The sequence below is a fragment of the Mobula birostris genome, chromosome 6, assembly GCF_030028105.1.
Source record: "Mobula birostris isolate sMobBir1 chromosome 6, sMobBir1.hap1, whole genome shotgun sequence".
NCBI lineage: Eukaryota > Metazoa > Chordata > Chondrichthyes > Myliobatiformes > Myliobatidae > Mobula > Mobula birostris.
The window spans coordinates 187,019,607-187,046,752 of record NC_092375.1 but is presented as its reverse complement, the minus strand read 5'-3'; the positions used below and the strand labels follow the sequence as shown (position 1 = coordinate 187,046,752).

The 27,146-nt window shown below is 43.4% G+C and overlaps 1 protein-coding gene across 1 annotated transcript in view; it reads left to right on the top strand.

The window, feature by feature from the left end:
* The window catches only part of lrp2a (low density lipoprotein receptor-related protein 2a), a 405,821-nt gene that overhangs the window by 91,026 nt on the left and 287,649 nt on the right, over positions 1 to 27,146 (top strand). The window contains exons 11-16 of the mRNA XM_072259785.1: positions 7,767 to 7,973; positions 16,673 to 16,875; positions 18,298 to 18,438; positions 23,702 to 23,905; positions 24,991 to 25,183; positions 25,303 to 25,428. Coding sequence (XP_072115886.1) covers positions 7,767 to 7,973; positions 16,673 to 16,875; positions 18,298 to 18,438; positions 23,702 to 23,905; positions 24,991 to 25,183; positions 25,303 to 25,428 — 1,074 coding nt within the window. The remainder of the gene's footprint in view (positions 1 to 7,766; positions 7,974 to 16,672; positions 16,876 to 18,297; positions 18,439 to 23,701; positions 23,906 to 24,990; positions 25,184 to 25,302; positions 25,429 to 27,146) is intronic.

Genomic DNA, 27,146 nt, shown 5'->3' with positions numbered 1-27,146 from the left:
TGTACTTCTCTGTGATTCTGTGATTCTAAATTGGCCAAAATGTTCAGGAGACCGATACATGCACATTAACCTGAAAATCTTCATGTTGCAAGTGTGTTTGTTTTCCTGTAGTTTTCTTGTTATTTTCAAGAACTTGAGAGATCAGAATGTAAGTTACCCACTGGGGCTGGAATTTCAATACCAAGCTAAAAATGTTTATTCATTGGAAACAAAGCATCTGTATTAAAGTAGAATGGAATAGAACTTTATTGTCATTGCTCAAGACAATGAGATTGTGGTGCTACTCCAGTCCATGCAAAACAGATATCTACAATGCAGGCAGTACGGCTTAATTAAAATAACTAATTAACACAAATTAACAGTCCATAACACTCAAAGACCATTGACAAATTAGGATGTAGGAGGAATTTCTTTAGCCAGAGCGTGGTGAATCTGTGGAATTCTTTGCCCTGGGCAGCTGTGGAGGCCAAATCATTGGGCATATTTAAGGCAGAGGTTGATAGATTCTTGATTAGTCAGGGCATGAAGGGATATGGGGAGAAGGCACGAGATTGGAGCTGAGAGGAATATTGGATCAGCCATGATGAAATGGCAGAGTGGACTCGATGGGCCTAGTGGCCTAATTCTGCTCCTGTATCTTATCGTCTTGTTATTCAGCTGCACAACAGCCCTCAGGAAGAAGCTGTTTTTCAGTCTCGCTTTCTTGGCTAAAGATGTTTCTGTACCTCCTACCTGATGGCAGGAGATTGAATAGGCAGTGTCTGGGATGGGATGGGTCTTTACGAGCTTTGAGAGTTGTAGATTGTCTCCAGGTCCGTTTAGTTGAGTCCTGGTGGTGTGCTCAGCTGTCCTAATCACCCGATAGTAAAAGTCTTCTTAAAGCAGGTTCAAGTAGAGAGACGTAAAGAATGTCTGTAAATACCACTCCTAGCTGATCTACACTGGATTAAGGGACATGGCTGGGAACTCCATCCAGGCCTGCCACTTTTTGTGGGTTTGCTCTGTGGAAAATTGGTCTAACATCCACAACAGATATACAGTAGAGTGCAAAAGTCTTAAGCGCATATACAATATATAGCTAGGGCACCAAAGACTTTTGCACAGTATTCAAGTAATTTTTTGTGAACTGCTGCCACAAAAAAAACATATTTCATGACATATGTGAGTGATGATAAACCTGATTCTGACATGTGTCTGTATTGTGGACTGAGAGTGGGAAGGGAAAGGGGAATCTTGGTTGGGAAAAGGGGAAGGGAGAGGGGAGGGGCGGGAAGCACCAGAGAGACATTCTGTAATGATCAATTGTTTGGAATCAGTGATCTTGCCTGTCTCTCAGGGCTGGGTGTGTCTGCACCTCCACCACACCCCCGCCCCTGGAATTTCTTCTCTGCCACCTGTCCCACACCCCTCACATAGTGGTCTACCCTACCATTCCCAACATCCTTTGTTCCCACCAGATTCACAAACTCACTCTCTGCTGCACATTGACAAATACAGTGCTGTGCAGAAGTCTTAGGCACCCTAGATATATATATGTACCTAAGTTTTTTGCACGGTACTGCATAATGTATTTAATAACTCTGGTTCCAAAGGAGGAGAGTTCCAAAAACCCTTTGAGAGAGAAAGATTTGACTTCTCTCTGTCAGGCAAACGATTCTTTGTTTTTATAACGTTATCTCCAGTACTCAATTTTCCCACAAATATTCTCTCCACATTGATGTCAAGGTCATCAGGATTTTATATGTATCATTCAAGGTTCCAGTTATCCGGTGCAATCCCAGAATCTATTGATTCTTGAAAATGCCTCTGCAATCTCTCCAGCTACTTCCTTCAGAACCCGAGGGTGCATTCCATCAGGTCCAAGAGATTTCTACACCCTCAGACCATTAAGCTTCCTGAGCACCTTCTCAGTCGTAATTTTCACTGCACATACGAGGGGTGATTGATATGTTCGTGGCCCAAGGTAGAAGGAGTCAGTTTTAGAAAACCTAGTACATTTATTTTTCAACATAGTCCCCTCCTACATTTACACACTTAGTCCAGCTGTCGTGGAGTATACGGATCTTGGACCTCCAAAAAGTGCCCACTGCAGGGGTGATTGATAAGTTCGTGGCTTAATGTAGAAGGAGATGAGTTATACAGCTCTCGTTACATGCACATGCAGTTCAACTCTTTGAGTGATTATGCAGAAAGTTCGAAGTTAATAACTCATCTCTTTCTACCTTAGGCCATGAACTTATCAATCACCCTGATGAGTTTTTAACTTCAAACTTTCTGCATAATCACTCAGAGTTGAACTGCGTGTGCATGTAACGAGAGCTGTATAACTCATTCCCTCCTTATCAATCACCCCTGCTGTGGACACTTTCTGGAGGTCCAAGATCCATATGCTCCACGACCACTGGACTAAGTCTGTAAGTGTAGGAGGGGACTATGTTGAAAAATAAATGTGCTAGGTTTTCTAAAATTGACTCCTTCTACCTTAGGCCAAAAAATAATCAATCACCCCTTGTATTTCACTTACCTGACAGTCTTGAATGTCCAGTGTACTGCAGATGTCTTCCACTGTGAAGACTGATGCAAAATAAGCATTCAGTTTCTCTGCCATCTCTGAGTCTCTCATTACAATATCTTCAGCGTCATTTTCTATTGGTCCTATATCTACCCTCAAATCTCTTTTACCCTTTTAGTTTTTAGTATCTTCTCTGATATTAGTCACCACCTTCCTCTCATAATTCATCTTTTCCTTTCTAATGACCTTCTTAGTTTCCTTCTACAAGTTTTTAAAAGCTTCCCACTCCACTTTCTTCCCACTAGCTCTGGCTTCCTTGTATGACCCTCTCTTTTGCTTTTAGTTTGGCTCTGACTTCACTTATCAGCCACAATAGGTTCCTTCTTCCATTCGAAAATTTCTTCTTATTTGGAATATATCTGTCTTGCACTTCCCTCATATTTCACAGAAACTCCAGCCATTGCTGCTCTGCTGTCCTTCCTGCTATTGTCCCTTTCCAGTCAACCTTGGCTAGTTCCCCTGTCATGCCATTGTAATTTCCTTTATTCCACTGAAATACCGACATATTGTAATTTAGTTTCTCCTTCTCAAATTTCAAAGTGAACTTGATCATATTGTGATCACTTTTCCCTAAGGGTTCCTTAACCTTAAGCTCTCTTATTACCTCCAGATCATTGCACGACATCCAATCCAGCACAGCCTATCCCCTAGTGGACTCAACAACAAGCTGTTCTAAAAAGCCATCCCTTAGACATTCTACAAATTCTTTTTCTTGAGGTCCAGCACTGACATGGTTTTCCCAATCCACTTGCATGTTAAAATCCCCAATGATTATCATGACATTGCCCTTCTCACACATCTTTTCCAAATTCCTGCTGTAATTTGTAATCCACATCCCGGCAGCTCTTTGGAGGCCTGTATGCAACTGCCATTAGGGTCCTTTTACCCTTGACATTTCTTAATTCAACCCATAGACACGCTACACTTTCCGATCCTATGTCATCCCTTTCTGATGAACATAGAACATAGAACAGTACAGCGCAGTACAGGCCCTTCAGCCCACAATGTTGTGCCGACCTTCAAATCCTGCCTCCCATATAAGCTCCCACCTTAGATTCCTCCATATACCTGTCTAGTAGTCTCTTAAACTTCACTAGTGTATCTGCCTCCACCACTGACTCAGGCAGTGCATTCCACGCACCAACCACTCTCTGAGTAAAAAACCTTCCTCTAATATCCCCCTTGAACTTCCCACCCCTTACCTTAAAGCCATGTCCTCTTGTATTGAGCAGTGGTGCCCTGGGGAAGAGGCACTGGCTATCCACTCTATCTATACCTCTTATTATCTTGTACACCTCTATCATGTCTCCTCTCATCCTCCTTCTCTCCAAAGAGTAAAGCCCTAGCTCCCTTAATCTCTGATCATAATGCATACTTTCTAAACCAGGCAGCATCCTGGTAAATCTCATCTGTACCCTTTCCAATGCTTCCACATCCTTCCTATAGTGAGGTGACCAGAACTGGACACAATACTCCAAGTGAGGCCTAATCAGAGTTTTATAGAGCTTCATCATTACATCGCGACTCTTAAACTCTATCCCTCGACTTATGAAAGTTAACACCCCATAAGCTTTCTTAACTACCCTATCCGCCTGTGAGGCAACTTTCAGGGATCTGTGGACATGTACCCCGAGATCCCTCTGCTCCTCCACACTACCAAGTATCCTGCCATTTACTTTGTACTCTGCCTTGGAGTTTGTTCTTCCAAAGTGTACCACCTCACACTTCTCCAGGTTGAACTCCATCTGCCACTTCTCAGCCCACTTCTGCATCCTATCAATGTCTTTCTGCAATCTTTGACAATCCTCTACACTATCTACAACACCACCAACCTTTGTGTCGTCTGCAAACTTGCCAACCCACCCTTCTACCCCCACATCCATGTCGTTAATAAAAATCACGAAAAGTAGAGGTCCCAGAACAGATCCTTGTGGGACACCACTAGTCACAATCCTCCAATCTGAATGTACTCCCTCCACCACCACCCTCTGCCTTCTGCAGGCAAGCCAATTCTGAATCCACCTGGCCAAACTTCCCTGGATCCCATGCCTTCTAACTTTCTGAATAAGCCTACTGTGTGGAACCTTGTCAAATGCCTTACTAAAATCCATATAGATCACATCCACTGCACTACCCTCATCTACATGCCTGGTCACCTCCTCAAAGAACTCTATCAGGCTTGTTAGACAGGATCTGCCCTTCACAAAGCCATGCTGACTGTCCCTGATCAGACCATGATTCTCTAAATGCCTATAGATCCTATCTCTAAGAATCTTTTCCAACAGCTTTCCCACCACAGACGTAAGGCTCACTGGTCTATAATTACCCCTACTACCTTTTTTGAACAAGGGAACAACATTTGCCTCCCTCCAATCCTCCGGTACCATTCCCGTGGACAACGAGGACATGAAGATCCTAGCCAGAGGCTCAGCAATCTCTTCTCTGGCCTCGTGGAGCGGCCTGGGGAATATTCCGTCAGGCCCCGGGGACTTATCCGTCCTAATGTATTTTAACAAATCCAACACCTCCTCTCCCTTAATATCAGCATGCTCCAGAACATCAACCTCACTCATATTGTCCTCACCATCATCAAGCTCCCTCTCATTGGTCAATACTGAAGAGAAGTATTCGTTGAGGACCTCGCTCACTTCCACAGCCTCCAGGCACATCTTCCCACCTTTATCTCTAATCGGTCCTACCTTCACTCCTGTCATCCTTTTGTTCTTCACATAATTGAAGAATGCCTTGGGGTTTTCCTTTACTCTACTCGCCAAGGCCTTCTCATGCCCCCTTCTTGCTCTTCTCAGCCCCTTCTTAAGCTCCTTTCTTGCTTCCCTATATTCCTCAATAGACCTATCTGATCCTTGCTTCCTAAACCTCATGTATGCTGCCTTCTTCCTCCTGACTAGATTTTCCACCTCACTTGTCACCCATGGTTCCTTCACCCTACCATTCTTTATCTTCCTCACCGGGACAAATTTATCCCTTACATCCCGCAAGAGATCTCTAAACATGGACCACATGTCCATAGTACATTTCCCTGCAAAAACATCATCCCAATTCACACCCACAAGTTCTAGCCTTATAGCCTCATAATTTGCCTTTCCCCAATTAAAAATTTTCCTGTCCTCTTTGATTCTATTCTTTTCCATGATAATTATAAAGGCCAGGGAGCGGTGGTCACTGTCCCCCAGATGCTCACCCACTGAGAGATCCATGACCTGACCCAGTTCATTACCTAGTACTAGATCTAGTATGGCATTCCCCCTGGTCGGCCTGTCCACATACTATGACAGGAATCCATCCTGGACACACTTAACAAATTCTGCCCCATCTAAACCCTTGGAACTAATCAGGTGCCAATCAATATTAGGGAAGTTAAAGTCACCCATGATAACAACCCTGTTATTTTTGCACCTTTCCAAAATCTGCCTCCCAATCTGCTCCTCTGCAGCTCTGCTGCTACCAGGAGGCCTATAGAATACCCCCAGTAGAGTAACTGCTCCCTTCCTGTTCCTGACTTCCACCCATATTGACTCAAAAGAGGATCCTGCTACATTACCCACCCTTTCTGTAGCTATAATAGTATTCCTGACCAGTAATGCCACCCCCCTCCCCTTTTTCCACCCTCTCTATCCCTTTTAAAGCACTGAAATCCAGGAATATTGAGAATCCATTCCTGCCCTGGTGCCAGCCAAGTCTCTGTAATGGCCACTACATCATAATTCCATGTATGTATCCAAGCTCTCAGTTCATATTGATTTAATATTATTTCTTATACATAGGGCCACACCACCCCCTCTGCCTACTAACCTATCTTTCCAATACACCATATATCCTTGGATGTTCAGCTTCCAGTGGCAGACATCCTTTAGCCAAGTTTCATTGATGGCCACAACTTCAAACTTGCCCATCTGTAGCTGAACTTCAAGATCATCCATTTTGTTTCTTATGCTGCATGCATTCAAATATAACATTTTCAGTCCAGTATTTGTTGCTCTCTGTTTTAACTGCTCCACACCTCTATTGACCTGTAAATCATCCCACTTACTGTGATTATACCTCATCTCCTGCCTGTTCTTTCTATAATCTTTGTTGCATGCTGTTTTTGATTTATTTCTGTTTCCCCCTTCCTCAACCCTATCACTCTGGTTCCCGTACCCCACTAAGTTAGTTTAAACCCTCCCTAACAGCTCCATTAAAACTGCCTGCTAGGATATTGGACCCCTTTGGGTTCAAGTGCAACCGATCCTTTTTGTACAGGTCGTACCTCCCCCAGAAGAGACCCCAGTGATTCAGGAACCGGAAGCCCTGCCCCCTTATACCAATCTCTGAGCCACACATTAACATGCCTGATCATGCTGTTCTTGCGCTTGTTAGCACGTGAGACAGGCCGCAATCCTGAGATTACTACCCTGGAGGTCCTGCGTTTCAGCTTCCTACCCAAATTCCTGAATTCTGTCTTCAGGACCTCCTCCCTTTTTTTTTTAACCAACGTCATTGGTACCAACGTGTACCAAGACTCCTGGCTGTTCACTCTCTTGCTTCAGAATACTTTGCACCTGATCTGAGACATCCCATACCCTGGCACCTGGGAGGCAACACACCATGCAGATATCTCTATCAGGCTGACAGAACCTCCTGTCTCTTCCCCTCACTATGGAATCCCCTATGACTAGGCAATATCTTCCTTTTAAGCCTGAACCTTCCCTGTTCTCCAATTCACGATTGGTGCACTAGTTATAGCCGAGTTAATAGAAACAGAAAACCTACAGCACAGTACAGGCCCTTCGGCCCACAAAGTTGTGCCAAACATGTCCCTACCTTAGAAATTACTAGGCTTACCATAGCCCTCTATTTTTCTAAGCTCCACGTACCTATCCGAAAGTCTTTTAAAAGTTCCCCCAAAGCTTTCCCCTTTTTATACTTCGGTCCCAGATCTGTGTGCTGCCTCCTCTCCCAGAGCTCTCCAACTCCTGATTGGTGCACTGGTTATCTCCAACTCACCATTGGTACGCCAGTTTTATATTTTATATTTCAGGGTTTTATATGGTGATATATAGGTACTTCGTTAATAAAATTTATTTTGAACTTTGAACAAGCAATTTCTTTCACTGAATGTAGAAGAGTTCCACTTTTTGTGTTGGTGAGTTTTGATTCAAACTGATTGATCAAACTCTGTATTTCTGTCCAGCTATCTATTCTTCTCTGATTGGAATGATGCTTCTGGTCTCCCTAAACTGGAGCGCGCTTTCATGGATGGAACCCATCGGCTTGAGTTGGTCAGGACCAAACTAGGTTGGCCAGCTGGAATAACCTTGGACATTATTACAAAACGACTTTATTGGGTGGATAGCCGTTTTGATTATATTGAAACTGTAACATATGATGGACTTGCAAGGTAAGTAACTGTTGGCTAGATTTTTTTCATAGAAAATAAATCATTTGGGGAGTTGTTGGAATTGTTTATCTTGAGGGTCAGTAAGCTCATGTTAATTTATTAGAGAGGATGTAATTTTATGCAGAATCAGAATCACTTTATTGCCAGTATATGAAACATCCCGGAGTTGATTGTGGTTCAGTGTTTTAGTGTAGTGGTTAGCACACCACTTTACAGAACTAACAACTCAGATTCAATTCCCCCCACTGCCTGTACGTTCTCCCTGTGCTGGGTGTGGCTTTCAGTCGAGTGCTCTGGTTTCTCCCACAATCCAAAACCAACCGGTTCGTAGGTTAATTAGTCACTGTAAATTGTTCCATCATTAGACCAGGATTAAATGGTGGGATTGCTGGGTGGCGTGGCTCGAAGGGCCCGAAAAGCCTGTTTCGTGCTGTACCTCAACCAATCAATCAACAAGTAAATAAATAAATACTAATTTGAAGGAACTGGCCATAGCATGTTGTTGTTGTTGTCATTATCATCATCATCATCATCATTATGTGCCATGTCATATGATATGGTTCTCGTGACCATGATTGTTCTTGGCAAATTTTTCTACAGAAATGGTTTGCCATTGCCTCCTTCTGGGCAATGTTGAGTCTGTGGCGAGGAAAGTAAATGTGATGATGGCATTCATTTCAAGAGGACTAGAATGTAAAAGCAAGGATGTAATGTGGAGACTTTCTAAAGCTCTGGTGAGGCCTCACTTTGAGTATTGTGAGCAAGTTTGGGCCACTTGTCTTTGAAAGGATGTGCCGAAACTAGAGGAGGTTCATGAAAATGATTCCAGGATTGAATGGCTTGTCATATGAAGAGTGTTTGATGGCTCTGGGCCTGTATTCACTAGAATTCAGAGGAATGAAGGGTGTCCTAATTGAAACCTATCAAATGTTGAAAGACGTCAATAGAATGGATGTGGGGAGGATGTTTCCTATGGTGGGTGAGTAAAAAACCAGAGGACATAGCCTCAGAATAGAGGGGCATCCTTTTAGAATGGTGATGAGAGGGAAGCTCTTTATCCAGAGAGTGGTGAATCTGTGAAATTCTATGCCACAGGCAGCCATGTGTCCAAGTCTTTGTATATTTAAGGCGGAGGTTGATAGATTCTTGATTGGTCAGGGCATGAAGGGATACAAGAAAAAGGCAGGAGACTGTGTCTTGGAGGAAAATTAGATCAGCCATGATGAAAGACTGGAGCAGACTTGATGGGCCAAATTGCCTAATTCTGCTCCTATATCTTATGGTCTTATATTCACTTAAAATTGCAAAAGTGAAATAAAGTGCTGTTATTAATTGTTGGATGTGTTTTTAATTAATTCAGCAGTGATAAGTTATTTCAGTGCTTCACTTATTAAAAAAGATCGAGAAGGTTGCACAAAAGAATCCGACTTGATTGCCATCTCATTCATTAGGTGCTTAATATCATTATTGGACCATTGATAATAAAGACAATGCTTTGTTAAAGTGTAAATAAAATTCTGATAGATTAAAATTAAATAATAATATTATTTTATTTGTGTCTTATCATTGAGCCTTTTAAGAGTTACTTAAAAAAAGAAAATGGGCACAAATTGGAGAAAGGCGAACTTTGAAGATGAATTAATTGATATTCTGCTTGTTTTTCATCTGTGTTCTGATACTGATTGTCAGTTATTGCATGAAACTTGAATTGTCATTCAACCATGTACATTTACACAGCTAGACAAAATATTGAAATAAATTTCAGAACACAGTCACACACAATGTGTATGGTTATGATAGTACAAGTCCCTGAGTGGCATTATTGGAGATGTTGTCCTGGAGCCCCATCTCTGCAAGAACAAGCTGCAGTAGTTCCTCATTTTGCACGGGGTCAGCCTCAGAAAAAGGTAATCCAGCTTGTGTTCCAGGAGCCAATACCTGGAGAGCTCCGACAGGAGGTCTGACCCGCGGAGGCCAGTCCCCAACTCTGCACGTATTCCAGCGTACCCACTGTGTTTCTGTTCTCTCCAAGATTGCTTCTGGCGGCTCTTCCCCTGGGTGGCTGCAATAGGTGTGAGGGCTTGTTCTGTACAACAACCTGAGGGCACACAGTTCCTCTGCCATCGGTCTCCCAATGAATTAATAAACCTGACCAGCAGTAATTTGTATGACCAATGTCTAACAGGGTCTTGCGATCATAAACAAAAGGTTTAAAGCAAATATTTGCACCACTTGTTGGACCTGGAAAGCCACGGCTAAGCCCCCTGCCATCTTTGTGGAAGTCTTTGTGGTTCCACAGTGTAGTGGTTAGCACATTTTATAGTACCAGCAACCCGGGTTCTCTTCCTGCTGCTGCCTGCAAAGAGTTTGTACATTCTCCCTGTGACAGCATGGGTTTCCTCCAGGTGCTCTGATTTCTTCCCACCGTCCAAAATCTACCAGTTGGTAGGTTAATTGGTCACTGTAAATTGTCCTGTGATTAGGCCAGGGTTAAATAAGGGGTTGCTGGGCAACACAGCTCGAAGAGCCAGAAAGGCCTATTCCACACTCTATCTCAATAAATAAATAAACTTAACTAAATAAAAAGAAGGAACTAGAAATGTTCATTGATGCCAATGAGAACAATACTAGTTTTATTTTGCGACTGTTTGAAAGTAAACGCCATATTCCACTGGCAAAGGCATATCTTTATTGAAAAAGGATCTAGTGCTTTGCTGACATGTATGACGAATAAACTCTTCTCGGGCTTCCAGCCGGGTACAGGTACTGATTATAACTGGTGTTTCAATGCCAAACTCTTCATCAGGAATGATGCCTAGGCGTGTCTAGTTGGGGATGGGGGAGGTATTTATACCCCCCCCCCACCGTAGTCCATCCTTCCTGATTGGTTAGCCCTCATCCAGTCACGTTTTCGTTCTTTCCCCCTGTTTACAATTGAATTCCAGTGCTTACTTGGAGTGAGACTTTCATCTTTGTTAAGATTCTTTTCCTCTGGTTTTATTCCAATGGCTTCCTTTACCAGGCAATCCCAAAAGTCATTGGCACAGCATAGTAGTTTTGTGCTATTGAAGTCAATCCTATGGCCATTGTGAATGCAATGTTCTGCTGCCGCTGATTTCTTCGAGTAACCTAAACGGATACACCTCTTGTGTTCCTTGATGCAGTTTTCCACTGTGCGTCCCAGCTGGCCAATATATGGTGCTCTGCATTCACAGGAAATTCTGTAAATGCCAACCGAACTGAGTCCCAAGTCATCTTTGACCCACGTAGGCTGTGATTTGAGCTTCCTTACGGGTTTCTGGATGGTATTAGTCCAGCTTTTCTTCAGGATCTTAGCGACCCTTCCAGAAACTGTGGAAATATAGGAAGACAGGGAGTAGTGACAGGTTCCTCCTCGTTACTAGGTTTCAAAGATGATTTGGAACCCAGGTTGGCTAGCATTTACAGGATTTCTGTGAATGGGAGGCAGTATATATCGGCCAGACGGGACAGACAGTGCAAAACCACATCAAGGAGCACAGGAGGTGTATCCATTTGAGTTACCCGGAGAAATTGGCGGTAGCATAACATTGCATTTGCAATGACCATAGGATTGACTTTGACGACACAGAACTACTGTGCTGCGCCAGTGGGTTTAAGAAACATAGAAAACCTACAGCACAATACAGGCCCTTCGGCCAACAAAGTTGTGCTGAACATGTCCCTACCTTAAAAATTACTGGGCTTACCCATAGCCCTCTATTTTTCTAAGCTCCATGTATCTATCCAAAAGTCTCTTAAAAGACCCTATCGTATCCACCACCACCGTTGCCGGCAGCCCATTCCACGCACTCACCACTCTCTGCATAAAAAAACTTACCCCTGACATCTCTGTACCTACTCCCCAGCACCTTAAACCAGTGTCCTCTTGTGGCAATCATTTCAGCCCTGGGAAAAAGCCTCTGACTAGCCACACGATCAATGCCTCTCATCTCTTATACACCTCTATCAGGTCACCTCTCATCCTCCGTCGCTCCAAGGAGAAAAGGCCGAGTTCACTCAACCTGTTTTCATAAGGCATGCTCCCCAATCCAGGCAACACCCTTGTAAATTTCCTCTGCACTCTTTCTATGGTTTCCACGACCTTCCTATAGTGAGGTGACCAGAACAGAGCACAATACTCCAAGTGGGGTCTGACCAGGGTCCTATATAGCTGCAACATTACCTCTCAGCTCCTAAGTTCAATTCCATGATTGATGAAGGCCAATACACCGTATGCCTTCTTAACCATAGAGTCAACCTGCGCAGCTGCTCTGAGCGTCCTATGGACTCGGACCCCAAGATCCCTTTGATCCTCCACACTGCCAAGAGTCTTACTATTAATACTATATTCTGCCATCATATTTGACCTACCAAAATGAACCACTTCACACTTATCTGGGTTGAACTCCATCTGCCACTTCTCAGCCCAGTTTTGCGTCCTATCAATGTCCCGCTGTACCCTCTGACAGCCCTCCATACTATCCACAACACTTCCAACCTTTGTGTCATCATCAAACTTGCTAACCCATCCCTCCACTTCCTCATCCAGGTCATTAATAAAAATCACGAAGAGTAGGGTCCCAAAACAGATCCCTGAGGCACGCCACTGGTCACTGACCTTCATGAAGAATATGACCCATCTACAACCACTCTTTGCCTTCAGTGGGCAAGTCAGTTCTGGATCCACAAAGCAATGTCCCCTTGGATCCCATGCCTCCTTACTTTCTCAATAAGCCTTGTATGGGGTACCTTATCAAATGCCTTGCTGAAATCCATATACACTACATCTACTGCTCTTCCTTCATTAATGTGTTTAGTCACATCCTCAGAAAATTCAATCAGGGTCATAAGGCATGACCTGCCCTTGACAAAGCCATGCTGACTATTCCTAATCATATTATACCTCTCTAAATGTTAATAAATCCTGCCTCTCAGGATCTTCTCCATCAACTTACCAACCAGTGAAGTAAGACTCACTGGTCTATAATTTTCAGGGCTAACTCTACTCCCTTTCTTGAATAAAGGAACAACATCCACAACCCTCCAATCCTCCGGAACCTTTCCCGTCCCCATTGATGATGCAAAGATCATCGCCAGAGGCTCAGCAATCTCCTCCCTTGCCTCCCACAGTAGCCTGGGGTACATCTCATCCACTCCCGGCGATTTATTCAACTTGATGCTTTCCAAAACCTCCAGCACATCCTCTTTCTTAATATCTACATGCTCAAGCTTTTCAGGCCGCTGCAAATCATCACTACAATCACCAAGATCCTTTTCTATAATGAATACTGAAGTAAAGTATTCATTAAGTACCTATGTTATTTCCTCTGGTTCCAAACACACTTTCCCACTGTCACACTTGATGGGTGCTATTCTTTCTCGTCTTATCCTCTTGCTCTTCACATACTCGTAGAATGCCTTGGGGTTTTCCTTAATCCTGCCCACCCAGACCTTCTCATGGCCCCTTCTGGCTCTCCTAATTTCCATCTTAAGCTCCTTCCTGTTAACCTTATAATCTTCTAGGTCTCTAACATTACCTAGCTCACTGAACTTTCTGTAAGCTTTTCTTCTTGACTAGATTTATTACAGTCTTTGTACACCACGGTTCCTGTACCCTACCATCCTTTCCCTGTCTCATTGGAATGTACCTATGCAGAACTCCACACAATTATCCCCTGAAGATTTGCCACATTTCTTCCGTACTTTTCCCTGAGAACATCTGCTCCCAATTTAAGCCTCCAAGTTCCTGCCTGACAGCCTCATAATCCCCTTACTCCAATTAAACACTTTTCTAACTTGTCCGTTCCTATCTCTCTCCAATGCTATTGTAAAGGAGACAGAATTGTGATCAGTATCTCCAAAATGTTCTCCCATTGAGCGATCTGACACCTGACCAGGTTCATTTCCCAATACCAAGTCAAGTATAGTCTCTCCTCTTGTAGGTTTATCTACATATTGTGTCAGGAAATCTTCCTAAACACACCTAACAAGCTCCACCCCATCTAAACCCCTTGCTCTAGGGCGATGCCAGTCGATATTTGGGGAATTAAAATCTCCCATCACGATAACTCTGTTATTATTACATCTTTCCAGGATCTGTTTCCCTATCTGCTGCTCGATATCCCTGTTACTATTGGGTGGTCTATAAAAAACACCCAGTAAAGTTATTGACCCCTTGCTATTCCTAATCTCCACCCACAGAGACTCCGTAGCCAATCCCTCCATGACATCCACCTTTTCTGCAGCCGTGACACAATCTCTGATCAACAGTGCCACACCCCCACCTCCTCTGCCTCCCTCCCTGTCCTTTATGGAACATCTAAAACATGGCACTTGAAGTAACCATTCCTGTCCCTGAGCCATTCAAGTGTCTGTAATGGCCACCACATCATAGGTCCAAGTACTGATCCATGCTCTAAGCTCATCTGCCTTGTTCACAATACTCCTTGCATTAAAACAGACACATCTCAAACTGCCGGTCTGAGCACGTCCCTTCTCTATCACCTGCCTATCCTCCCTCACACATTGTCTCCAAGCTTTCTCTATTTGTGAGTCAACCACCTCTTCCCCAGTCTCTTCAGTTCTGTTCCCACTCCCCAACAATTCTAGTTTAAACTCTCCCCAGTAGTCTTCGCAAACCTTCCCGCCAGGATATTGGTCCCCCTGGGATTCAAGTGCAACCCGTCCTTTTTGTACAGGTCACACCTGCCCCAAAAGAGGTCCCAATGATCCAGAAATCGGAATCCCTGCCCCCTGTTCCAATCCCTCAACGATGTATTTATCCTCTACCTCATTCTATTCCTATACTCACTGTCGCGTGGCACAGGCAGTAATCCCGAGATTACTACCTTTGTGGTCCTGCTTCTCAACTTCCTTCCTAACTCCCTGTAGCCTGTTTTCAGGACCTCTTCCCTTTTCCTACCTATGTCATTGGTACCCATATGTACCCCGACCTCTGGCTGTTCTCCCTCCCACTGCAGGATATCGTGGTCGCGATCTGAAACATTCTGGACCCTGGCACCTGGGAGGCAAACTACCATCCGTGTTTCTTTCCTGCGTCCACAGAATTGCCTGTCTGACCCCCTAACTATAGAGTCCCCTATCACTACTGCCTTCCTCTTCCTTTCCCTACCCTTCTGAGCTACAGAGCCAGACTCTGTGCCAGAGGCACGGCTACTGTTGCTTCTCCCAAGTAGGCTGTCTCCCTCAACAGTACTGAAACGGGAGTACTTATTGTCAAGGGGTACAGCCACAGGGGTACTGTCTAGTATCTGACTCTTCCCCTTCCCTCTCCTGACTGTGACCCACTTGTCTGTCTTCCGTGGCCCCGGTGTGACCACCTGACTATAATTCCTTTCTATTACCTCCTCGCTCTTCTTGACCAGATGACGGTCATTGAGCTGCAACTCCAGTTCCCTACCGCAGTCCCTTAGGAGCTGCGGCTCAACACACTGGGTGCAGATATGGCCGTCCGGGAGGCTGGGAGACTCCAGGACTTCCCACATCTGACACCGAGCACAGAAATCCGGCCTCACACATTCTTTCTTTCCTCAATTAACACATGTACACCTACCTCGCCTCATTACTGCTTAAGCCCGTTGAGCCAAAGCCCTATCACTCTGCTGCCCGCCGAATATGGCGGTTTTCTTTTTGAACTTTTCCCCACTCTACTGGCTGACGTCACGCTCCTGCACATTCTTACCTCCCTTTACCCCAAGTAGTAAAATGCCTTCACTCCGGAAATCCTTAGCCGTTCCACTCGCAGCCTTTTTGCTCCGAATCTGTTTTGGGACCACCTGGTAAAGGAAGCCATTGAAATGTAACTGGGGGAAAAGAACTTTAACAAAGATGAAGGTCTCACTCTAAGTAAGAACTGGAATTTGATTGTCAACAAGTTGGGAGATCGGACACACGATTTATGCCACCGTAGACCATGGGGGTATAAGTACCACCGGACTGGACGTGCCCAGGCAACATACCCGATGAAGGGGGCGGAGTTTGTCATTGAAATGTTGGTTATAATCAAAACCTGCACCCAGCTGGAAGCCTAAGAAGAGTTTATTCAGCATATCTTTAGCATAGGCATGCAGAGACTACCATTTAATGATCCACCCAATTCTTTTTTAAAATGTCTTGTTTAGCTTTATTCTACTATAACCACATTAATTTGAACTTCAACACCCCAGGCCATGCTCCCTTCTCTCTGCTGCCATCAGGAAGAAGGTACGGGAGCTTTAGGACTCACACCACCAGGTTCAGGAACAGTTATTATTCCTCAACCACCAGGCTTCTGAACCAGAGGGGTTAAATTCGGTCACCTCATCACTGAACTGTTCCACAACCTATAGTCTCACTTTCAAGGGCTCTTCATCTCATGTTCCCAATATTTATAGGGTATTTATTTATTATTATTATTTCTTTTTTCTTTTTGTATTTGCAAAATTTGTTGTCTTCTGTATATTGGCTGTTTGTCCCGTTGGGTGTGGTCTTTCACTGATTCTATTATGGTTCTTGGATTTACTGAGAATGCCCACAAGAAAATGAATGTCATGGTTGTATTTAGTCATATATATGTACTTCGATAATAAATTTAATGTGAACTTGAACAAATTTATGTTCTGATGTTGATGTCTAGTAGATATTTTTTCATTCCTTGTAAAACCTTTGCTTTTTTCAAGGAAAACCATTGCAAGTGGAGGTATGGCAGTTCCTCATCCTTATGCAATCACTCATTTTGAAGATAAAGTATTCTATACTGATTGGACTAAGATGGCTATTATGAGAGTCAATAAGTCTATAGATAATGACCCACAAATTGTCTATCAGTCTTCACTGAAGCCATATGGATTGACAGTATATCATGCATTCAAACAGCCATTTGGTAAGTACAGTATCTGCAGACAGATACTTGTAATATGACAGTGTTAGAATTCTATTCCTTTAAAGTGAAAATGATTCAATAAAAATCAAAAATTGGTCAACTGATGTTTTTTTGTTAGTTTATGACTGTATCTAATAAAATGTCCAGTGTCATATTTGCATGTTATAAATAGAAAGGGAATGGCAAAATTAAAAAAAGGTGTTTTCACATTTTCTTAATATCTTGGTCAGTGGGAGTAGGCAGTTTAAATGCTTCAGCACAGAGTAGATGGGCCGAAGTGCCTGTTTCTCTGTTGTACTTTTCTATGACAATGACTATTTGACTATCCTTACTAACATTAAGTGTAAACCTTATAGCTTTGTATAAATCACTGCTTTTCTTTTTTCCCCAGATGGAAGCCATTGAATATAATTTAATTTAATTTATTTTATTTAGAGATACAGCTTTACTATTCTAGTTTACATTTCTGTTGTACCCATCCTTTGTATTTCTACTTGAGCATTCCATTTCAGTTTGCATCAGTCATCATCTCTTCTCCTACTTAATCTCTACTTTTTTCCATTCTAGTAGAGCTTCCCTGCTGTCTTTCTCTCTCTCCTTTCCCTTCTTGTACCTGCGTAAAACATGCTGCCGCTTTTTCTAGTTCTGACTGCTCCTCGGAAAGGTCAGTTATAAGTTAATGTTTCTGAAACTTTAACGCTGTATCTCTCTCCACAGATGCTGTCTAACCCGCTAATCATTTCCAACTGTTTTCAGTTTCTACTTTATATTTGGTGCATACGACCATATGAAAAAAGCTGTAATAGTCTGTTCCAATCATGAGTGTTAATGGTGATTGTCCATCATGTCCAACAATGACAGGAAACTTGTGCGGGAGGGTTTTTAAAGTGGAAAAGTTGTTGCACGGGGGCAGTTCCATTCTCTCATCTCGGAAGTCCAGGTCTAGTGGTACAAACAAGCGTCACAAACTGGGGTCTTCCTTAGCCACAGTGAATGATCATGACGTCTTCTATGCCTTGACATGCCCCTTGCTCTCCACACAGCATTTCAGTACTGCCTTTCTGGCTGTTGTATCTCACTGTAGACCTCATCCACTTGGTCTGCTGGAGCTGACCTTACACACTAGGGTATGAGGCTGCTGGCTACCCTCGACTGGTTTAGCCCGCCTGTCGAAGTGGTGTACAGGGTGTGGCCGCTGTCGCATGCAGACAGCTACTTGGAGCCGCAGGTGAGAGCTGAGTGCCTGGTAGGGACCAAAGGTGAGTGAGCTGCCCCAGAATGGACATCATGGCACCTTCACCAGAGGTGCTACTCCTCCCTGGACACCACAAGTGTGCTACAGTTAGGCATAAGAATTGCATTTCTTTTAAATTAGCACAGTTAAATTAATACACCTGTTTTGTTCTGTATGGCTCATTTTAGTGAGGAATCCATGTGATCATAATAATGCTGGATGTGAGCATATATGCATTCTCAGTCATACAACAGACAATCAAGGCCTAGGCTATCGATGCAGATGCAGGCTGGGCTTTGATCTTCACCGCGATCAGAAACGTTGCTATGGTAAGTGAATGATCTCAAGAATTCACTTTGTTCGTCATTATCTAATGATTATCTTCAAATATTGTGACTAAATTAACCCACAATTTCCTTTTATCATTAATCGATTCATTAATCTCCCAGTATTTAATAGTTTCAATGAAATCATCAATATTTTGCATAGTTGCAATCTCATGCCTTGAAGAGAGTAATTAACTTAGTGTGGTAGACAGTGTACGTCGTGGAAAATTACTCTGAACAAAAAAATCAGGATCAGGTTTAGTATCACCAGCGTTTGTCATGAAATTTGTTGTTATAGAACATAGAACATAGAATAGTACAGCACAGTACAGGCCCTTCGGCCCACAATGTTGTGCTGACCCTCAAGCCGGGCCTCCCATATAACCCCCCCCACCTTAAATTCCTCTATATACCTGTCTCTTAAATTTCACTAGTGTATCTGCCTCCACCACTGACTCAGGCAGTGCATTCCACAAAACAACGACTCTCTGAGTAAAAAACCTTCCTCTTATATCCCCCTTGAACTTCCCACCCCTTACCTTAAAGCCATGTCATCTGGTATTGAGCAGCGGTGCCCTGGGGAAGAGGTGCTGGCTATCCACTCCATCTGTTCCTCTTAATACCTTGTATACCTCTATCATGTCTCCTCTCATCCTCCTTCTCTCCAAAGAATAAAACCCTAGCTCTCTTAATCTCTGATCAAAATGCATACTCTCTAAACCTGGTAAATCTCCTCTGTACCCTTTCCAATGCTTCCACATCTTTCCTATAGTGAGGCGACCAGAACTGGACACAGTTCTCCAAGTGTGGCCTAACCAGAGTTTTATAGAGCTGCATCATTACCTCGCGACTCTTAAACTCTATCCCTTGACTTATGAAAGCTAACACCCCATAAGCTTTCTTAACTACCCTATCTACCTGTGAGGCAACTTACAGGGATCTATGAACATTTACCCCCAGATCTCTCTGCTCCTCCACACTACCAAGTATCCTGCCATTTACTTTGTACTCTGCCTTGGAGTTTGTCCTTCCAAAGTGTATCACCTCACATTTCTCCAGGTTGAACTCCTACTGCCACTTCTCAGCCCACTTCTGCATCCTATCAATATCTCTCTGTAATCTTCGACAATCCTCTACACTATCTACAACACCACCAACCTTTGCGTCGTCTGCAAATTTGCCAATCCACCCTTCTACCCCCACATCCAGGTCATTAATAAAAATCACAAAAAGTAGAGGTCGCAGAACTGATCCTTGTGGGACACCACTAGTCACAACCCTCCAATCCGAATGTACTCCCTCCACCACGATCCTCTGCCTTCTGCAGGCAAGCCAATTTTGAATCCACCTGGCCAAACTTCCCTGGATCCCATGCCTTCTGACTTTCTGAATAAGCCTGCCGTGTGGAACCTCGTTAAATGCCTTACTAAAATCCATATAGATCACACCCACTGCACTACCCTCACCTATATGCCTGGTCAGCTCCTCAAAGACTCTATCAGGCTTGTTAGACACGATCTGCCCTTCACAAAGCCATGCTGACTGTTCCTGATCAGACTATGATTCTCTGAATGCCCATAGATCCTATCTCTAAGAATCTTTTCCAACAGCTTTCCTGCCACAGACGTAAGGCTCACTGGTCTATAATTACCCGGACTATACTTTTTTGAACAAGGGGACAAGATTCGCCTCCCTCCAATCCTCCGGTACCATTTCCATAGACAACGAGGACGTAAAGATCCTAGCCAGAGGCTCAGCAATCTCTTCCCTTACCTTGTGGAGCAGCCTGAGGAATATTCCGTCAGGCCCCAGGGACTTATCCGTCCTAATGTATTTTAACAAATCCAACACCTCCTCTCCCTTAATATCAACATGCTCCAGAACATCAACCTCACTCATATTGTCCTCACCATCATCAAGTTCCCTCTCATTGGTGAATACCGAAGAGAAGTATTCGTTGAGGACCTTGCTTACTTCCACAGCCTCCAGGCACATCTTCCCACCTTTATCTCTAATCGGTCCTACCTTCACTCCTGTCATCCTTTTGTTCTTCACATAATTGAAGAATACCTTGGGGTTTTCCTTTACCCTACTCACCAAGACCTTCTCATGCCCCCTTCTTGCTCTTCTCAGCGCCTTCTTAAGCTCCTTTCTTGCTACCCTATATTCCTCAATAGACCCATCTGATCCTTGCTTCCTAAACCTCATGTATGCAGCCTTCTTCCACCTGACTAGACTTTCCACCTCACTTGTCACTCATGGTTCCTTCACCCTACCATTCTTTATCTTCCTCAGTGGGACAAATTTACCCCTAACATCCTGCAAGAGATCCCTAAACATCGACCACATGTCCATAGTACATTTCCCTGCAAAAAAATCATCCCAATTCACACCCTCAAGTTCTGGCCTTATAGCCTCACAATTTGCCTTTCCCCAGTTAAAAATTTTCCTGTCCTCTCTGATTCTATCCTTTTCCATGATAATGCTAAAGGCCAGGGAGTGGTGGTCACTGTCCCCCAGATGCTCACCCACTGAGATATCTGTGACTCGACCCGGTTCGTTACCAAATACTAGATCTTGTTATGTGGCAGCAGTACACAATAATAAAAAAATGTATGTTACAATAATCATCATCATCATCATTATGTGCCATGTCGTATGACATGGGTGATCATGGTCTTTCCATGACCATAACTGTACTTGCCAAATTTTTCTACAGAAGTGGTTTGCCACTGCCTTCTGGGCAGTGTCTTTACCAGCCATTTTCAGTCTCTGGATTGTCTGCCTGGCGTCAGTGATCACATAACCAGGGCTTGAGATATGCACTGGCTGGTCATACAACCGTCTTACCTCCTATTCCCATGGCTTCATGTAACCCTGATCGGGTGTGGGATGGTGTCTGAGAAGGTGCTATACTTTCCCCAAGGGTGACCTGCAGACTAGCGGAGGGAAGGAGCAGCTTACACCTCCTTTGGTAGAGACATATCACCAACCTGTCACCCAAAATTGCAATAAGAAGTACATATAAAAATAAATTAAGTAAGTAGTGCAAAAAGAGAGGGAAAAATAATGAGGAAGTGTTCATGGGTTCAATCTCCATTCAGAAATCTGATGGCGGAGGGGAAGAAGCTGTTCCTGAAATGTTGAGTGTGTGTCTTCAGGCTCCTGTACCACCTCCTTGATAGCTGCAGTGAGAAGTGGGCATGTCCTGGGTGATGGCAGTCTTTAATGATGGACGCCAACTTTTTGAGGCACTGCCTTTTGAAGATGTCCTGGATTCTGGGGAGGCTAGTACTCATGATGGAGCTGACTGAGTTTACAACTTTCTGTGGCTTTTCCAATCCTGTGCCGTGGCCCTTCCCTACCAGACAATATTGTAAACAGAACTCTGTCCGTGGTACATGCATAGAAATTTGTGAGTGTCATGCTGAATGGCACGGAAAGAAAGAAGAAGCTTCAAAACTTCAGAAACTTTTTCAATTGGCTGATGTACTTACACTTTTGTATTATTTGATATTCAAACATACTTGTGTTGAAAGCAGTACAATATCAGTTTATTATATTATAATTTTTTTTATTTGCCAGGTAATAATACTTTTTGTAATTCAGAATTTGTACTCATTATAAACTATAGAATAATAGACTACTAATGCTGAGATACATCCTAGGACGACCTGCCTGGGGTGGCAGCAGAGGCAGGTACTTTAGGGACATTTAAGATGCTCTTAGATAGACAATGGATGAAAGACAACTGGAGGTGTATGTGGGAGTGAAGGGTTACATTGCTTAGCAGATCATTGTGGGTCAAAGTGCATTATACAACCTTGAGGTTTGTCTCCAAACAGGCAGCCACGAAACAAAAAAACCCAATGAGAAAAAGAGAACCGTCAAATACCCAATGAGCAGAGAAAAAATATGGTCATTTAAACAATAAACACAAGTGAATAGTGTTATGAGTTGAAGTCCACAAAGCGAGTTTGTCCGTTGGCCCTTAGTTCGGTGCAGAGTGGAGCATCCCACGCCGCGAGCCCCTACACCCTGATATTTTCAATCTGTCCCAGGGTCTAAATCGTCAGACCATCAGATTCAGTCACCTCGATTCACTCTGGGGCCTGCACCCCACTACTTCGATTTGGCCTGTACCTGACCTTTCCGATTTGCCGCGGCACTTAAATCGATTGAACCTCGGGTCTTCATCTCTCTCGGCGACGGGCCTTCTGCCTCGATGTTCTATTTCTGGTCAATGTGGGCTCGGCATTTAGCAGAGAGATTTTATGACTTTAAGTGAATACAGGCAGTTCCCCTCCCCCCGCCCCCCCAGGTTACAACAGAGTCCTGTTCCTGTATGGTGTTGATAAATCTGAATGATTTGTAAGTGGGAAATAAAATGGTGTGTCGGTGAGGGTGACAGAAACAGCTGTGATGGGAGAGTGAGCAGGCATGGGAAGGGTAGCTGCTAGATGTCCTTACTGAGCCAATGCGTGAGCCGGAGTGTCTTCTCTACTGGGCTTGACCCAGCTGATTGCTGCAACTTGGGGGTAGAGTTTCTGCCAGTGGGTAGAGAAGGGATACAGTAACACCCTATTCTCACCTGGCAGAAGTTGCCACAGCCATGAGTCAGGCAGCAAGTCCATCCACATCTACCCCACCACTCTCCCAGATTCTTGTTTATCTGTACAGGGTGTGCATAAGTTAGGTGTTTGTAACATGAGGCAAGTAAGCCTTAATCTTATTTCTTCCTCAGTGAGTCTAAATTGATTTCCCCTTTGTGTTTCTAATAAATGTAAATTGTAAGTAAATCCAATTCTCCCATTCTACAATATGCAGTCTACACCCAGTGGAAGAATAGAGATTGTGGATACAGTAATCAGTAATTCAATGTAAAACTTTAGCGTGAATCAAGCCATTTACTGAGAAGCAAATACGTCAAGCTTACTCCTTAACTCAAGGTCCCTCTATATTTAATAGAGTCTTAATGGCTCTCTGTCTTCAAGTTTTCTTCTTCTTTAATGGCTATTCTTCCATACTATCTCCATCTCTCCTCTTTCCTCATTTTTCTCTTCAATTTCTACTCTTCTCCTTCCTAACTTCTCCGCATCCTGTCCGCTTCTCCCTTTGTCTCTATCCCTTCATCGCCACCTTTTCACTGCATTGGTCTCCTAGGTCCTCTGTACTTAGCCCAATGTGACCTGAATGCACACCTTTATTCTGATTCCCGTGTCAAATAGAAAAATATTCTGAATGTTATATGTTTTCTCTTCTGCAGCCGTGACCCAGTTCCTCCTATTTTCATCCCAGTTGGCTGTTCGTGGAATCCCTTTCAACGTCTCCACACAGGAAGATGTCATCCTGCCTGTGACAAGAAACCCCTCGTACTTTGTAGGAATTGATTTTGATGCGGCGGAGCAGACTATCTTTTTCTCTGATACAAGGAATGATCTGATTTGTAAACAGAAAATAGATGGAACAGGTAGTGACCAAGTTCAAAAAATGATTAACTTTTCTCAGCTTTTTCATTTCTTCACTGTTCAAATGAAGGTTCTAGCTCTTTACAAACCATAAAAATCTCTGATCTTTTAACATTTAATAAAATAACCTCCATATTAATGTTGTAGCAGCACACACAAAATGCTGGAGGAACTCAGCAGGCCAGGCAGCATTTATGGAAAAGAGTACAGTCGATGTTTTGGGCCAAGACCCTTCATCAAGACGTAGCAGGTCCTGCTGAATGGTCTCGGCCCGAAACATAACTGTAGGTTAATTGGTCGTGATAAATTGCCCTGTGATTAAGCTAGTGTTAAATTGGTTGGTTGTTGGGTGGTGTGGTTCATTGGGCCAGAAGGGTGTGTTCCATAAGGTATCTCTAAATAAATAAATGAACAACCTTAACTAATTATAGTTTCACTTTACAGATGTTTAATCAAGTACGTCTGTCTATTTAGATTTTTTTACATTCTGCCACATCCATAAGGAGATGCCGAGTGGAGCAGGCCGTTCCGGCCCAACAAGGCCGCATTACCCACCAACCCATCTATTTACACCAACCTAATCACCAGACAACTTACAATGACCAATGACCACTTTAGTCACTTTCCTGTTGTTCCCTTGGAGCTGTAATTAAGGATAGAAACTTAATTTGAAGTAAAATTTCTACAATTTTAAAAGTCTGCTTTGTTTCTCTAGTAAGGCAGTGTTTCAGCTACTGTGATCTGCTTTCCTATGTACAATCAAGTAGTACTGAGGTTAGAACTGAGTTAAAATAAAAAATTAATACAGGAACACATTCTTTCATCGCCTAATTTATTTCTTTGTACCACGACGATGCGCATATTGAGTGACATCGTGAAACCAAATAGCCACAGGGTTGGCGTTCACCAATGTGTTCTGGGTTTTAATTTGTCTCGACAAATTCTATATGAAATTAAAAAAAAACAGTATTCACTGTTATCTTCCTGTTAATTATCAGCTAAGAGCTTGAAACGGAATTCTGCAGTAACTAATGAGCAGACTTCACTTTTAAAATCAGCAGTGCTTAGATTTCTGTCTGATATGTAGGTCGGGAAGTTCTCGCTGCCAATAGAGTGGAAGGAGTAGAAGATCTGGCTTTTGACTGGATTTCAAGGAATCTTTATTGGACTGATACACGCTCTAGCAGCATATCTGTCCTGCGACTGGCTGATAAATCCAGGAGAGTGATTGCTGACAACCTGAACAATCCTAGATCTATTGTTGTGCATCCACTGTTGGGGTAAATTGAAAGAAAACATCAGTATACATAGTTCTTATCACATTAAATATTATGGATCGAACTCTTGGTAATTCTTGTAGATGTAACAGGAACATTGCCATTGCTTCATTTACTTACAGATACATCTTCTGGACAGACTGGTACCGGCCTGCAAAAATTATGAGAGCCTGGGCTGATGGATCAAATGCAGAGCCACTAATTAATACAACACTAGGCTGGCCGAATGGTCTTACCATTGATTGGAGGTAAGTCAAATTGTTGATATGAGGGATGATATTTCAGCGATAAGAATCATACAGTAAAACCAAACATATCAAGTCAAGTTTATTGTCTTTCAACTATGTACATGTATACTGTCCTCACTGGGTCTCAGCACCTCCCTCTGCAATTGGATCCCGGACTTCTAAACATTAAGACCACAGTCAGTCCGTGTGGGCATTAATGTCTCTTGTCCCATTATGCTAAGCACACCCTAGGCTGTGTGCTCAGCCCACTGCTGTTCACACTGCTGACGCCCGACTGTGGCGCAAGATCTAGCTCAAACCGTGTCATCAAGTTTGCGCTTATCAAGAACGATGATGAGACGGAGTAAGAGAGGAAGTGGAGCAGGTGGTGTATTGGTGTGAGAAGAACAACCTAAGCCTGAACGTGGATAAGACCAAGGAAATCATTATGGACTTAAGAAAGGTGCAAACAAACTATTCCCCTTTGCGAATGCATGGCTCCATCATAGAGAGAGTTATGTACACCGAGTTCCTAGAGTTCACATCACTGATGATCTCACCTGCTCTCACCTGAACAAGAAGGCACAGCAGCGTTCCATTTCCTAGGAAGACTGAGGCAAGCAAGGCTACCTCCCCCCACCCCCATCTTAACTGCATTTTACAGGAGCATCATTGAGAGTGTCCTGACAGGTTGTATCTCCATCTGGTTCGGGAGCAGTGGAGCATCGGACCGGAAGTCCTTTCAAGGGACTGCAAGAACAGCTGAGAGGATCATAGGGGTCTCCCTATCATCCACTGGGGACATTTATCAGGAGCGCTGCATATGCAGGTCCCTTTGTATTATCAAGGATCCCACCCATCCATCCAGCATCCGCTTTGACTTTCTACCATCAGGCAGGAGACTATGATGCATAAAAACAAGAACGGTCAGGATGAGAAACGATTCTTTCCCTTGGCCATTAGGCTTCTGAACTCCCGGCTGCATCTTAGTTGATGTGTCACTGGTTAATCTGTTCCGTACCTTACAATATTTAATATTAATGGACTTCAGTTTGTTATTTATGTGTGATTCATCTGTAGATTTTATCTTTACCTTCATAAGTTATCATGTGTTATGTGTACTTGTTCGAAGAAATGTCTCGTTTCTAGGTGCATTATATACATTATATACATGTACATAGTTAAATAACAATAAACCTCACTTGACTCTTGACCACCAAATGAGACGATGTTTCTCTGAACCAGGGTGTAAAGCACGGTAGTACACATAACACACAATCACTTTGGAAAGTAAGATTTAAATCTACAAATGAATTACACTTAGATAAGCAAAATGCATAAGTATATACTGTAGGGTACAGCACAGATTATCTGGAGACACTTTGAATGCCACGCAGCAAGGAGTTCAGAAGTCAAATAGCCTGGGGGAAAAAACTGTTTCCCATCCTGGCCATTCTTGTCTTTATGCATCGGAGTCACCTGCCTGATGGTAGATGGTCAAAGAGGATACTGGATGGATGGGTGGGATCCTTAATAATACTGAGGTCCCTGCATATGCAGCGCTCCTGATAAATGTCTCCATTGGATGGTAGGGAAATCCCTATGGTCCTGGCAGGTGTTCTCACAGTCTTTTGTAGGGACTTCTGGTCCGATGCTACACTGCTCCCAAACCAGATGGTGATGCAACTTGTCAGGACGTTCTCAATGGTGCTCCTGTAAAACGCAGTTAAGGTGGGTGG